The sequence below is a fragment of the Triticum urartu genome, chromosome 5 (assembly GCF_003073215.2).
Source record: "Triticum urartu cultivar G1812 chromosome 5, Tu2.1, whole genome shotgun sequence".
Lineage (NCBI taxonomy): Eukaryota > Viridiplantae > Streptophyta > Magnoliopsida > Poales > Poaceae > Triticum > Triticum urartu.
The window spans coordinates 620,261,149-620,276,219 of NC_053026.1; the positions used below are offsets into that span (position 1 = coordinate 620,261,149).

The window sequence follows — 15,071 nt, forward strand, 5'->3', positions numbered from 1 at the left end:
CTATCCGTAAGGACGACGAGGTGCAGGTTGACTGCAACTCTCTCCTCGGAGCTACACCACAAGTACAACGTGTGCCCCATCCCTATCCGCAAGGACGACGAGGTGCGGGTCAACTGCAACTCTCTCCTCAGAGCTACGCCCCAAGTACAACGCGCACTCCATACCTATCCGCAAGGAGGACGAGGTGCAGGTCGACTGCAACTCTCTCCTCGGAGCTACGCCACAAGTACAACGCGCGCTCCATCCCTATCCGCAAGGACGACGAGGTGCAGGTCGACTGCAACTCTCTCCTCGGAGCTACACCACAAGTACAACGTGCGCTCCATCACTATCCGCAAGGATGGAGAGGCGCAGGTCGACTGAGGTATCTCCCTCAGAGCTACATTTCAAGAAATATTCTGAGTGAAGGATAAGCTCCACTCGATGGCATGCAGAAGATAAACCAAGATCGGATAAAACCTCAAAAGTTTCAGGATGAAGATAAAAGTACTCGGGCATCAGGCCCGAAGGAGTTTAACGGTTACAAAAATCACTCGGCATTCCGAGGCAAATTTAAAGGAAGTTTACGTATCAAGTTCGTTCACTCAGCAGGAGGAGGGCTTGCAGGCTCGACGAACTCGTCCAAATCGATCCCGTCCGCAATCCGAGTGGCAGCAACAATGAAAGTCTCCATGAAGGATTGGAAGTCGTGCCTTTTGGTGTTGGCGACCTTGATCGCCGCCGGCTTCTCTTCTCGAGCTTCTTTGCAGTGGACCCCAACCAGCGACAGAGCCACGTCAACGCCACATCGGGCAGAGGACTTCTTCCATTCCTGCACTCGACCGGGGACCTCATTGAGCCGAGTCATCAGAGACTCGAGATCATTCTGAAGCGTTGCCCTTGGCCAGAGTGATGAGTCGATGCGCGAAACCGCTACCTTCAGACGAGCAAGATAACCAGTAACACTAGCGACACGGGATTCCAGTCGAAGCACATTCATGGCAGCCTCATCGCCGACTGGAGAAAGGATAGGATCCAAGCGCGTCTCGACCCATCCAGTCTCCTCTTCAAAGTTTTGGCAGAATTCTGCAGAGTCAAGGAGTTAATGAGTCGACCGGTCAAGACTAACTTGCAAATAGTAAAACAGTCGAGTAAAATGGGGTACCTTCGAGCATAAGAAAGAGTTTCTTGGCGAGGGCTTTCAGATAAGCCTCCAAATCGTTCCTCCTACGAGTCATGCTTTCCAGCCGATTGTTCAGAGCCACTTTATCTTTTTTCAGACGAGTCGCCTCTCGATTGGATTCAGTGAGAGACGACTTCAACTTGTTGATTTCCTCCTTTAGCGCTCCGTCTGAAGCCAGTTTCTGGTCAGCAAGGGCCGTCTTCTCCCGAGCCTCCTGCTGCGCAGTTGCAAGGTCCAAGTCCTTCTTCTCCAGGGCCAGCCTCATTTTCTCTGCAAAATACACATTTAGATCAAACAGAAGAACGAAGGGGTAACTTGAAGGATGGTCAAGATAAGCAGTCGACAGGCCGTTACCTTCCGTACTAGCGACTTCATCTTGAGCCTTCTTTAAGTTCTGCTGAGCCAACTCCAGGTCAAGGTTGAGTTGCCTTTGCTTTTCCTCAAATTCGGCGAACTTGGAGATAAGCGTACAAGATTTCTACAGTGAGTAAAAGACATGATCAAAGATTATTTATTTCCAAGTGAATAAAACTTCAAGACTACTCAGACCCCAACCGACTGCCAGCAGTCGACCGCGGTCTCGGGGACTACACCCAGTGGGTGCACTTAGCGTGCCCCCACTGGTTTGGGTTCCACTCGGCTGGTCCACCCATACCGAGTAAAAAAACAAAGAAAGTAGTGCTTAGACCCCAACCGACTGCCAGCAGTCGACTGCGGTCTCGGGGACTACACCCAGTGGGTGCACTTAGCGTGCTCCCACTGGTTCAGACCACACTCGACCAGGCCGAGTGGAAGAGTGAAAATGATAAAGATGACAAAACACCCAGTGGGTGTACAGTCTCGAAGTGCAAGACAATGAGAGATTGCGCGAAGGAAAATATTCGTGTGGCATATCCTAATAGAACAAGTTCAGCCGGAAGTCAACTTACCTGGACATTGGCTCGAAGAGCCGCGCTGGCGTCATAAGCAACCTGACTGCTTTCGTGCACCGCCTTCACCCGCTCCATCATTATGTCAGCCTGACGAATGGCCTTGCAGCGGCATTCGACTCGCTTTCTGGAACACGATGCGTGACAAAGAAGGGGACAGACGGTCCAGACACAGCGGCTTAGAGATCCGAGGCATGAAGTTGGATGGTTGAAGCAAGCGCTGGGGCAGTCGACGATGCGGGGCGCACACTCGACACGGGGTCAGCAAAGGTTACAGAAACCTTACTCGCATCTTCGAGTTGTTGAACTACCGGCTCCGCCACCGGCTCCGACTGGGATGTCTTTCCAGTTGTTGCCTTCTTCTTCCTGGGCCTCGGCGGCACGTCCTCGTCATCATCTGGAAGCTCAATGACATTGGGAAGGGCTGCAAAGAAATCAGTCGACCCTAGATGAGTCACCAGAATTTAATCGACCATATAATCAAGAACAAGATCACGAGAGTTGTGCCCGGGTTGGATGTGACTACATCTTCCATATCCTCGTTTTCGTACTAGCGGGTGGAAGTCCCAGAGGTAGCAGCTATGCAAATTTCAATATTCAGTCGGTCACGTTTGTTTCACCGAGTCAACCAAAGAATCAGGTCGGATTATTACCCAGAGATAGTAGGAATGACCATTTTGATCTTGGGCAAAGCCTTCGGAGGTTTGGATGAGGCAGCCCTCGGTGGTTTCGGTGCTGGAGGAGGTGCAACTTTGTATTGCTTCGATGTCCTCTCAGTCATCGACGGAGAGGACGTCCGGGGATGCTTCGTAGACTGCCCAGTCGGTGCGGCCACCATGTCATGGAGGCTTTCCGGGTCATGAGCGTGCTTGGACCTTTTTTCTCTGCGAGGAGGCGAGTCGACCTCTTCTTCGTCACTCGGGTCGCCGCTCTCCTCACCCTCCTCCTCGTCCGAGTGCCACTCGCCGCTATCGCCTCCACTCGCCTCCTCCTCCAAGTCCTGCTCCTGCTCTCTGTTGGGCATTGAGTACATCTCAATAAGAGCCTGAAAGATAACAAGCAAAGCAAAAAGCAATCAGTCATCGACAGGCGGTTACATGATTAATAAAAAAAGTACTCGGCAATTCAGAGTCAGACCTGGTCTGGTTGGCGCAAATGGTCGAATGGAGCGACCCTCCTGGACCCCATGGGGTTATCCTTGTTGCCTGTGATGCCTCTCAGCCACTTCTCCACCGTATCCTCGTCGACCTCCTCCGGGTGGATCCGAGTGGAATCTTCAATGCCCGAGTACATCCACATTGGATGATCACGAGCTTGGAGCGGCTGGATGCGTCGTTTGAGGAATACCTCCAACAGATCCATACCGGTCACGCCGTCCCGAACGAGCTGGACCACCCGCTCGACCAACACCTTCACCTGCGCTCTCTCCTCTGGGATCACTTTCAATGCGGAGGGCTTCTCAACCCGAGCCATGGAAAAAAGCAGGGAGCCCGGTCGACTGACCTGGAGTCGGCTGGTCTTTGCAATAAAACCAGGTCGACTGCCAACCTCGGACCGACTCGGGAAGGATCATTGCTGGGAAAGTGCTTTTATTTCTCATCTGAATCCCAAGACCCCCGCACATCTGAATCACGCGCATTTTCTCGTCACTCGGATTGGCCTTCTTGACCGACTGAGAACGGCAAGTGAAAATGTGCTTGAAAAGACCCCAGTGTGGCCTACAACCTAAGAAGTTCTCGCACATGGACACGTAGGCGGCAAGATATACGATGGAGTTGGGATTGAAATGGTGAAGTTGTCCTCCAAAGAAGTTCAAGAATCCCCAGAAAAAAGGATGGGGAGGTAGAGAAAATTCACGGTCAACATGAGTTGCGAGGAGAACGCACTCACCATCACGCGGATGCGGTTCGGTCTCTCCTTCCGAGAGCCGCGCCGATTCATGGGGAATCAGCCCCCCCCCTTGACCAGATCATCGATGTCGTCTTGGCTGATCGTAGACCGGATCCAGTCGCCCTGGATCCAGCCGCGCGGCAGGCCGGATCTCGATGGGGATCCACCCCGGTTGGACCTCTTTCCCTTCGCCTTCGCCGTCGCCTTCTTTGCACGCTCCAAGGCCACCGTCTTCTCCTTCCCCATGGTCGCAGGCGAAGCTCGAACGGAGCAGCGGACCTAAGAGCGAAGATGGAGATGGCGGAGAAAGCAAAGGAGAAAGGAGGAGAATGGAGAAGCAATGTGCACAAAATCCAATCTGGCACCTTATATGGGGCCGCTTCCGAGTGGCTGACCTGTGGGGCCAGACGATCCAATCAAATCCCGCAACAGTCGCGCGCGAGGTACGTGGCGAAAAAGGTGGCGCGGTGATCGAGGCGGTCTCGCCTGATCTTATCCGATTACTGCGGACTCCTCCGTCTCGCGCGCTTCCCCAAATACAAAATCCCATGATATCCGCGCGCAGCAAGGCAACCTGTCAGGCGGAGGATCTTTTCCATATCAGCACTTAGAGCATTGCAGCAAAATTTCACTCAGCAGAACCAACAATGGATCAAGGCGACTGAGAAGAAGTTGGGATCATCATAATTGTTCGCTTGATCGCAAATAAGACGTTCCCGAAGCACGAAAATTGAATCGTAAGAATTCTCAACTCCTTCTCCACTCAAGCCCCGAACCATTCGGGGGCTAATGATGAAGCTATGTACCTAGGGTAGGGTCATAGGCCTGACCTAGACGCCCTCCCAAGGTCATCGCCCTAAAGCCAGAAGCATTCGAAGGGTACCATCATCCACTCGACCAGAGACATTCCACTCGGAAAAATCAATGACACTCGACCGTCATAGTAACCACTCGACGTACAGAAGACCTAAAGCCACTCTACACAACAACGGTCGGGTGTTTACTCATAGACTTAATTATCGTTTATATCACTTAATTGCTGGCGTTACCAGTAACGTTCCACTCTTAATGTACATTGAATCCTATGTAACGGAGGAGAGCTGGGGTCCTGGCACACTCTATATAAGCCACCCCCCTCCTCTGGGACAAGGGTTCACATCCTTTTGTAAACACACACATATACACAATCCAGTCGACCGCCTCCGGGCACCGAGACGTAGGGCTGTTACTTCCTCCGTGAAGGGCCTGAACTCGTAAACTCGTGTGTACAACTACTCCATAGTTAGGATCTTGCCTCCTCATACCTACCCCCATTCTACTGTCAGTCTTAGACCCACGACACCCCCCTGCCGGAGCGCCGGGCCGTGGGCGCCCAGGAGGTTCGGCTCCTCCTCTTCTTCCTCGTCCTCCCGCTCCTCCTCCCACTCTTCCGGCTCGCCAGCGCTGTTCGGCGTCAAGGCCGAGCCCGCCGCGGAGACGCCGCTCGGCCGGCACACCCGCAGCGCCGGCATCGTCATCAACGATGGTGGCAGGCGCGCCCCCTCCTCGGCTCCTCCGCGCTTTGTCAAGCCAAAGACGGAGCCGGGGCACGCTGCCGTCAAGTCGGAGCCGGGGCTCCCCGTCGTGAAGACGGAGCCCGGGCTCGCCGGCGGCGTCAAGGAGGAGGAGCTCGACGACGCGGCGGCCCTCAAATGGGCGCGCGATGACTGGGCACAACTGGAACTGGAGCGCCAGCGCGCCGCCTACGAGCAGTTTGAAGCTCGGCGCCGTGGACGGGACGAGGGAGGCGTCGTCGTCGTCGACGACGACGACGCGCCACCGCCACCACCGGTCCGCCTTGGAGACGCCGGGCAGGGGTCCAGCAGGGGCGGCCGCGCCGTCAAGAAGGAGAACGCTGCCGACGACGACAAGGACGGCGGCGACGTCGGCGACTTCGCCGCGCTCAGCGACTTCTTCGCCCCTTAGATGTCTTTTTTTAAATAATTTATGTAACGCCGAACATGTTGTATATTAATGTCAGATTGTCGAATTTAGCCGAACTTTACCGAATTCAGATTTTTTGAAATAATAAAAAAAACCACATCTGGAGCGACCCTGGAGCGCCGATTTTAGCGCTGGCTCGCCCCCAGGGGACGCGTAAAATCGCCACCTGAGGGTCAACGGCCGGAGATGCTCTAACATCAACAAGCAGGTGTGCATGGCGCGACCATAACTTGTGAGCCTGGCTCCACTTCCGGCCAAACCGTTCCCGGGCATCGTTGAGATCTGCACATGTGTCCCGGGCAGGGCAAGCTGCGATGCAAACACGCGGGCCAAACTTTCTCCCTCCACTGCACTAGAACAACTCTGAAGACGAGTCGTGCTCGTGTCCACCGACCGTGTCGATGCGTTCGGGAGGGAGCGGCCATCCGTCCAGTCATCGGCGTCGCAGACCACGCGGATTTGTTGTAGCAATCCATCCACCTTGCTTGCGCACAAAGTTCTGTTAGCAAGCTTCCAGCGCCGTGCGTGTCCTGGAGCAGCGGACGGTGGCAATTGAAGCACGCGCGTACGTGGGATACTACCCTACCCTGCTTGCGGGTTGCGGCCTTTTCCTCTTTGAGATGACGTACACTCCGACTGCTGCATCCATCGTTGGTTGTGACTCGTGTGACCCCATTGGCATCGGTTGCGCGTGCGGCGTGCCGCCATATAAGCTGGGGGTGCTCAGTGCTCACACGCACCAGCTCCGTCGACACCCCACCAGACACACTCGTACACTAGCTGTAATAGATCGATGGGCAAGCTCGTCTCCGCCGCGCTCCTCCTGGTGCTGCTGCTCGCGGCGACGGGGGAGATGGGAGGCCCGGTGGCGGTGGCGGAAGCTCGGAGGTGCGAGTCGCTGAGCCACAGGTTCGCGGGCCTCTGCCTGCGCGGCCACAACTGCGCCAACGTCTGCCGGACCGAGGGCTTTCCCGACGGGAAGTGCCGCGGCGCCCGCCGCCGCTGCTTCTGCACCACCCACTGCCGCTAGTAGCCTAGCTGCATGCATGCTGGCACCTTTGTGCGTGTGCCGTGTCCATGTCCATGAATAAACCTAACGAGGCGTTTGGTTGGAGACAGGTAACGTATTGAGCATTGTAATCAGGATACTCCGTATTAGGTGACGTTTTTTGTGATTACATGATTTGTTTGGTTCAGTCAAGGTTTGGCTTGCCATTTTAGTGGAGGTGAAAGGGAAGAGGAGAGGTTGGGGTCAGGCGCTGCTGCTCTGAGTTATGGCGGAGGAGAGGGACGGCGAGGGGAGGTCGCCCGCTTTGCTTGTACAGGTCTCGTGGTGGAGGAGTGGTTCTCCGGCGGCCGGCGGGAGAACGGCTGCGTTGCTCGTTGCGGCTGCGGGACGACACAGGAACAGGAGGGGACCAGGCGACGCGAGGAGAGCGGAAGGAGACGAAGCGAGGCCGTTATTGGATACCAGTCGACAGGGGCCGTATTGGGTTTTGTGAACGAGCGCTTTCTGATTGCAGGGGACCTGAAACCGGGCCAGCCCAACCAAACGGAGGTAACGTATTCAGAAGGCAGTGTTATCGGAAGACGGCCGAAAAATCACGAACCAAACGCGTCGTAAGCTTGTCTCTCCTGGCAGGCCGAGCTGGGTATAAGAAACAACTTGTGCTTGTGTCCGTTCGATGTTTGGGTTCGTCCTCAAAGTTGCAGTGAGGTCCCATGTTTCCTTTCACTTGTGTTGTGCGCGTGTAAGCGTGTTCAATCGGTCACTCACTTGCTCTGCACACGAAACGACGTGCATGTCCCATGCTACTTCCGTCTGATCGATGCATGTTTCTTTGTTTGTTTGAGAAATGTGTGATCGAGGCATGTGTGCAGCAAGGAACGCGACAGCTGACACGTACCCGGCGCTGCTCAATGCTCATGCACGATGGACTGGCCACGCGTAAAAGGTCCCGGCGTCTAGTGGCGCGAAGTTATAAAAAAATAAAAAAATAAATCTGTGGAAACATGTATATGTGCACTACGGATCCGTGAAATTTTGTTTTGAAAAAATGTAATGTGTAAGCTGTACAGAAAAAATATCTGGCCCAAAAGAAAAAAGAGGCCCATTTGAAAAATACATATTTCTCTTTTCTTTGTACGCCACATGTGAAAGTAAAATGTTGTGAAATTTTGCAAAGGACAAAATATACATGTGAGTGTGTTTACAAAAGATTCCAATTTTTTCGGTGCTTCAGCCGCGCTGGTTAAAGACGTCTCCGTATGTAAACCAACTGGGCCGACCTATAACGCATTGAAACATTCCTGATTTTTGTGCAGCTTTGTGGCCACTTATAGGAAGCTTCTAGAAGCATCAAACCATTTTTGGGAAGCTTCTGACCGGATTTTTCTTTGCTTGCCTTTTTATTTTCACTTTTCATTTTCCTTTTTTCTTCATTTTGCATTTAATGTGTTTTAAACACAAATTAAAAAAAGCAGAAACTTTTTGAAATCCTTGAACATTTTCCAAATTGGTTACTTTTTTATAAATTCGTGAACATATTTAAAATCCAGAAGCATTTTTCATATTCATGAACTTTTCCAAAACTGAACTATTTTTGCAATAATTGTTTTTTCTTTAAATTTGCGATTTTTTCTGGATTCATGAACTTTTTTCCGAGCCACAATTGTTTTTTTCAAATTTGAAAAAAGAAACTATGTTCAGTCCAAAAGTCAACGGTCAACTGGTCGACCAGGTCAATCATGAAGAGTGACTAGGCGTGTGCGCTTGATGAGTGAGCTGCTCGCTCGCATAGCTAGCCCAGCCCACACAAGGGGGCACGTGAGCGCTGCCTCGCTACCAAGCGCAACGAGCGCTAATTAGGAGCTTTGACAGCAAAAACCATAGCTGGCTTCTCTCTTATTGACGAATTGGCACAAAATGGCCCCTTCTGAAGAAATCTAAGCCCAAGAGGCCCCTATAATTCACCTATGGACGGACCCCCTTCAGGGGAGGATTGCGGTTCATATATTAACTTTGTCAGCATTGTCACAATTTTATGAGAACGGCGTTTCGATGCCCGGGTGCATCTGCACCCGGTCAAAAAAAAATCGTAAAAAATTCAGAAAAATTCAAAACATTCCAATTTTTTTGGGTGGTAGACAATTTGATGCGTGAGGCACGCTTCAATTTTCAAAACATTTGGACTTCTGTGCAGCTCTCAGCAAAAAAGAAAAATCAGACCAGAACAGTACATGAACAGTACACATTTTTACAGACCTCCGATTTGTCTTTTTTACTGAGAGCTGCACAGAAGTCCAAATGTTTTGAAAATTGGAGCGTACCTCACGCATCAAATTGTCCACCACCCAAAATTTGTTTGGATTCTTTTGAATTTTTCTAGTATTTATTTTAATTTTTTTTCGTGAGCGCAGGTGCAGATGAGCTCGGGCTCAGATTCGAATTTTCCCAATTTTATCTGCTACTTGTGTCCGACGATCAAAATTGGTCCATATATTGTCACATATAAAGTAAACTAGATAGTTGGTTGTGCATTGTAATGAGGCGCAATATTTTCCACCCAACCGTTGTCATTTATCGAACATTTTATTGTTATATTATAGTTACATACTAAATGTCGCAATTGAATCAGTAGTTATTGATTTACCAAAGAAAACATGATTCTATTAGTTAAACCAATAAGGCGTGGACCAGTTGAGGCGGTTCAAAAGAAAATCGATGAGATTTTTTTTAATAAAACCTTGTGTTCATTTTAAGTAGGATAGATGTTGCCACATTTTTCTAAATTGTTGGGCTCAGATTAGGGGGGTTGCTGCAAATCAAACATGTGGCAACTCTAACGAGCTTGCAAAACTGGTTGTGTGACAAAGTATTGCAATCTTATTACACCAATTAATTAAATATGTCTACATGCATCTAGCTGTCACCAAACCAAACACTCGCCTTTTGCCTATGTGTTTCATCCCTCAGATTTTATTATGCCACGCATGACTCAATATTTTTCTTTGACTTTTTTGCTGTGATACATAATAATGATCACAAAAATAAGCTTTGACTATAATATGGATTTTCACTAAACAAGATTGAAAGAGTGAAAAACCACTCCCTCCTATATCTCCAATCCTCACATACGCAACGAATATAGATCGGTCTAAGTATCAGAGCCAAGCATTCCGAACTAAAAAAAATTGAAGGAGTGTAAACATCAAGAACCACCATCACCCAAAAACAAATGAAACAAGGACTAAAACTATAAATTCAAGAACTTGTAGGGGCCACACGGACTGTTAGAAAAAAATTGTACCTTGAGAGCTGTGATACTTTTAAAACGAGATCGGCCAGCACTAGGCAGCATATTTTTGTAGAAGAAAATCTCTAAGCATCCGGCAGAGTATACCGCTTTAGCATATGTACAAATCTATTCCTTTTTTACGGGAGCATATGTACAAATCTACAAAACACACAATAGGTGGTAGTCAAAATTAAAATGCATGGACATAAATGGTCCAGTGTAGCATACATCTCAAAGCTTGCCCCAACGATGGATTCATTTGCTGTTACCTACCTGGCGGGGACGCTAGAAGAATCGTGTTCGTGTCCAGCGTCCGTATCGATGCGTTCGTGATAAACCGCTCGCCGCTTCCTACCCGCTAGCTCACAGCAATCCAGTCGTCGTCGACGTCGCAGACCACGTCAGTTTCTTGTAGCAATCCATGGCGTCACCGGACCGACCTTTGGCTCTTTGCACGTACTCCTACCGACCTACTTGCGGCACATATTTGTCGCCTTTTTCATTTGGATGCAGCTGCATCGCGTTCGGTTTGACCCCATGGCATCGGTAGCTTGTGCATTTCGCTGTATATAAGCCGGTGTGCTCACACACAGCAGCTCCATCACTCCACCACAACCCTGATACACTCATACCAAGCAGTAATCGATGTCGATGGAGGCTTCACGCAAGCTCCTCTCGGCGGCGCTCCTCCTGGTGCTGCTGCTGGCGGCCACGGGGGAGATGGGAGGCCCGGTGGCGGTGGCTGAGGCGCGGACGTGCGAGGCGAAGAGCCACAGGTTCAGGGGCCCCTGCGTGCGCCACCGCAACTGCGCCAACGTCTGCAAGACCGAGGGCTTCCCCGGCGGCAAGTGCCGCGGCTTCCGCCACCGCTGCTTCTGCACCACCCACTGCCGCCAGTGACCAACCTATTGCCTCTACTTCGTCCGTACGTCCGCCTAGCTGCAGCCTGCCTGCGTGCATGCTGGCTTGCTCGCACCTCTGTGCGTGTATTGTAGTACTGTGTCCGTGAATAAACCTCGGCCTGTCTGTCATGGCATGCTGTGATTGGTATAAGAAACGCAGGTCCCCTTTTACTTTATACTACTTCCTAAAAACACTCTTATATTATGAGACGGATGGAGTAATAATTATTCCTTGTGTTGCCCGTTCGATATGTGGGTTTAAATTTTCATTTTTGAACTGCCCACCTGAATTTTCATGTCAAGCCAAATAATGGCAAACCGACACATTTTCACCCGTTCAGGAAAACAGGGGGCGATGTTGCGCACTGCTGCAGACAGGGCAAGGCGTTTTTTTTTGCAGGGACAGGGCAAGGCGTTGGTCACGAAAAATCTTGGCACGCGGGGAAGTCTACAGAGCAGAGTGTACGTGCGCGCTACCCCTACGTTATACGGTCCTACGTACGTACAGTTTTTACGTATTTATGTTTCGGGCTGATGTGGAGCAATGTAATTGGGCCGAGATTAGTTGCTGCCCGGTTGCTCCCCACCCCCCCCCAGTTGGATTCAGGGGGCAGAAGAGAGTTTATGGCAGGCTTCGTAGGTTGTTCCTAGGTATAGTGCGCGTTGTAGTCGCGTACCAGGTTTTATATAAGATTTTTTGCCACCACCAACCCACCCGCCTGCCGCTACTGCTGCTCTCGGCGTTCGCGACGGCGACGGCGACGGCGATGGAGACCCTGGGCGTGCTGCTGCTGCACCCCGTGAACGCCTACCTGGAGCAGGAGCTCGACCGCCGCTTCCGCCTCATCCGCCTTTGGGACGCCCCTCCCGACGGCAGCGCCGAGTTCCTCCGCGCCAACGCCTCCGCCATCCGCGCCGTCGTTGCCTACCCCGGCTACAGCGCCCTCGCCGCGCTCATCGACGCGCTGCCGTCGCTCGAGATCGTCGTGTCCTTCTCCGTGGGGATCGACCACGTCGACCTCCCCAAGTGCCGCGAGCGCGGGATCCGCGTCACCAACACCCCCGACGTCCTCACCGACGACGTCGCCGACCTCGCCGTCGGCCTCGCCGTCGCCGCGCTACGGAGAATCCCGCAGGCCGACCGCTTCGTGCGCGCCGGCCTGTGGAAGGCCAAGGGGGACTACGCACTCACCACGCGAGTTAGTTTCCTATATGCTTGGCTAGCGTTGACTTCCGTTTATACTCCAGTGCCTTCTAATAAGTGATTTTGATTTATATAGGATTGCTCATATATGGTCGTAGTTTCGCTCCTATAATGTCTACCTCATACGTACTAGGTTATGGAATTGATGCAGGGACCGGACGGTAGCACCTGCAGTTTGTGAAAAATGTTCAGGTGCACCTATCTCAAGGATAGAATGCACTTAGCACTGTAGTAGTTATTATTGTGCAGTTCCCTCGGGAAAAAAATGTTATTATTGTGCAGTTCAGTGGTTAAACAGCTCCTATTCTTGGGCTTGGCACGATGTGCTTAGCTGTAGCAAAAGGAGCTGACGCATTTGGTTGCTCAATCAGTTATCATTCATGATCACACAAGCCATTAATTTCCAAAGTACAGGTTCTTTACAAATGTTGTTGACCTGGCAGGCAAGAGGCAACTGTGATGTGCTTCTTGTAGCATGTTCCCTTGATGCAAAGACCCATCACACTTTAGTTGTACAATCATGGATGGACTAGGACCAGAGGGTGTGCTCATAGGCATCCGTGAAGCACATACGGATCAACCTGAGCTTGTACCTGCTCTTAGATAATGTTGTTTTGGTCCCTCATGTAGGAACTGACACGGAAGAAACATGCATGGCAATGGTTGATCTGTCTCGAAAGAATTTAATAGCACATGTTTTGAGCTGCATATTTACAGGAATATATGCATCTGTCTGTGTGTTCAGAGTGTGCAAACTCCGCCTTTCGTTTTAGATGTTTTCTTTCTTATCTTTGTGTAACGTGATTTACTTGTTTATGCACATAGAACATGATTTGTTATTTGATTTTCTCATGGATTTTGTTTATCCTTCTGCAGTTCAGTGGCAAAAGAGTGGGCATTATTGGGCTGGGCAGGATAGGGCTTGCCATTGCCACTCGAGTGGAGGCCTTTGATTGCCCAGTTAACTACTACCAGAGAACAAAGAAGGACTACCCCAGTTACACCTATTACCCTTCTGTAGTTGGATTGGCAGCAAGCAGCGACGTCCTCGTGGTGGCTTGCTCATTGAATGAACAGACTCGCCACATTGTCAACCGTGAGGTGATCGAGGCACTCGGACCCAAGGGTGTGCTCATAAACATCGGGCGTGGCCCTCATGTTGATGAGCCTGAGCTTGTTTCTGCCCTCGTTGAGGGGCGCCTTGGTGGGGCAGGCCTCGATGTGTTTGAGGATGAGCCCAATGTGCCCGAGTCCCTCTTCACACTTGACAATGTTGTCCTGGTACCACACATGGGGAGCGGGACACACGAGACGCGCAAGGCGATGGCGGACCTGGTTCTCGATAACCTGGAGGCGCATGTTCTGAAGAAACCACTGCTGACACCTGTTATCTGATATGATGATCTCTGGTCGCAAGCACCAACGGGCATTATAATGTGTTTTATATGCCTCCTGTTATTTGAAGTTGTTATCTCAAGGTATGTTCTATGTGGATGGCCTCAAAAACAATTTCTCTCTTTGTAAGCCGGTTTGTTTGGCTTTATCAATATTTAATAATACTCCCTCCGTCCGAAAATACTTGTCAGAGAAATGGATAAATATGGATGTATCTAGAACTAAAATACACCTAGATACATTCATTTCCACGACAAGTATTTCCGGACGGAGGGAGTATATGGTTGTATGCATCACTCGATGTAGAGTCCCAGGTTCTTCCCCTTTTCTTGATTTTATTTTGAAGAAGCACGATAAGATGTTTTCCCTTTCAATATCTCTTTTGACATATCTGCAGGTTCTTATCGGTAAGCAGTTTTGCGAGACCTATTTGATAAATTTGATTTCTTCTGGGATCATCTTGTATCCGGGTTTTCGTGGTTTATGTTTTGTCGATGCCAATGTCATGCTATGTAATATGCCCGATTTTCTTGGCTGAGTAAATGTTGCTATTGAGTATGGATGTGTTTGGTAGCTTGCAAGCTTTTTGCGTTTTTAAATAGCTTGGCTGAGTTGGGCCTGGCTATGCATGTTGTGCATAAAGTTTGGTAGCCTCCATCCTCCTCAACCTAACTTAGAAAAAACACACACATGGTTGTTTGGTAATACGCATTTTCTCTTCGGATGCAACGTTCTGCTATTTCATTATGTCCGCACTGATGGTAAACTTACCTCACGTGGAAACGGGCGCTGAAGGAAGAAAAGAAAGGCCGTCTCGAGCTAGAAAAAGGTATGAGTGGCAGCCCTTGGATGCTCATTAAATGGTAAAGAAATCAAATGGAACGAATATTTTTTTACGCGAATGACGCTCAGGTGTGATACATTTGTACAATCGGTAGAGAAATGTATATCTACTCGTTTACGACCGGCGAAACAGAAAACATAACAGGAAAGTCGTGTGATACAGCGAGATGAAGTTAGTGGTCTAAAATTTTTTCAAATGGTCATGAACGAGTAGATTTTCATGTTATGTGGTCCAGTAAGGGTTGTAGATCTACTCTCCTATGATCGTCGAAGCAGAAAACGTCCAATACGAAAGTTAGTGGTCTAATGAATTTCAACAAAATCTTCGTCCCGGTCGACCACTAACTTCATTTGGCAGTTTCACACGACTTTCCTGTTAATGTTGAAGATTTTCTCAAAATTCATCGGTTCATAACATGTACACATGAACATGTTTATGTGGTCCAGTAAGGATTGTAGATCAAC

The 15,071-nt window shown here is 50.2% G+C and overlaps 3 protein-coding genes across 3 annotated transcripts; all 3 read left to right on the forward strand.

The window, feature by feature from the left end:
• The first annotated feature begins 6,673 nt into the window (after positions 1 to 6,673).
• On the forward strand, positions 6,674 to 7,080 carry LOC125506328 (defensin Ec-AMP-D2-like). The gene has a single exon (XM_048671172.1). It carries the CDS (start codon positions 6,758 to 6,760, stop codon positions 6,992 to 6,994), a length of 237 nt encoding a protein of 78 aa, XP_048527129.1. The 5' UTR covers positions 6,674 to 6,757; the 3' UTR covers positions 6,995 to 7,080.
• Positions 7,081 to 10,848: 3,768 nt separating this feature from the next.
• Positions 10,849 to 11,340, forward strand: LOC125506329 (defensin Ec-AMP-D2-like). The gene has a single exon (XM_048671173.1). The coding sequence runs from the start codon at positions 10,908 to 10,910 to the stop codon at positions 11,160 to 11,162; it is 255 nt and encodes an 84-aa protein (XP_048527130.1). The 5' UTR covers positions 10,849 to 10,907; the 3' UTR covers positions 11,163 to 11,340.
• A 468-nt stretch (positions 11,341 to 11,808) lies between these two features.
• Positions 11,809 to 14,214, forward strand: LOC125506330 (hydroxyphenylpyruvate reductase-like). The gene is made up of 2 exons (XM_048671174.1): positions 11,809 to 12,363; positions 13,245 to 14,214. The coding sequence occupies exons 1-2, from the start codon at positions 11,932 to 11,934 to the stop codon at positions 13,761 to 13,763; spliced, it is 951 nt and encodes a 316-aa protein (XP_048527131.1). The 5' UTR covers positions 11,809 to 11,931; the 3' UTR covers positions 13,764 to 14,214.
• The last annotated feature ends 857 nt before the right edge of the window (positions 14,215 to 15,071 follow it).

Coding starts and splice junctions, on each gene's coding strand:
- LOC125506328 (XM_048671172.1), top strand. CDS start 6,758: ATGGGCAAGCTCGTCTCCGCCGCGCTCCTCCTGGTGCTGCTGCTCGCG.
- LOC125506329 (XM_048671173.1), top strand. CDS start 10,908: ATGTCGATGGAGGCTTCACGCAAGCTCCTCTCGGCGGCGCTCCTCCTG.
- LOC125506330 (XM_048671174.1), top strand. CDS start 11,932: ATGGAGACCCTGGGCGTGCTGCTGCTGCACCCCGTGAACGCCTACCTG. Junction 12,364..13,244: donor ACTACGCACTCACCACGCGA/GTTAGTTTCCTA, acceptor ATCCTTCTGCAG/TTCAGTGGCAAAAGAGTGGG.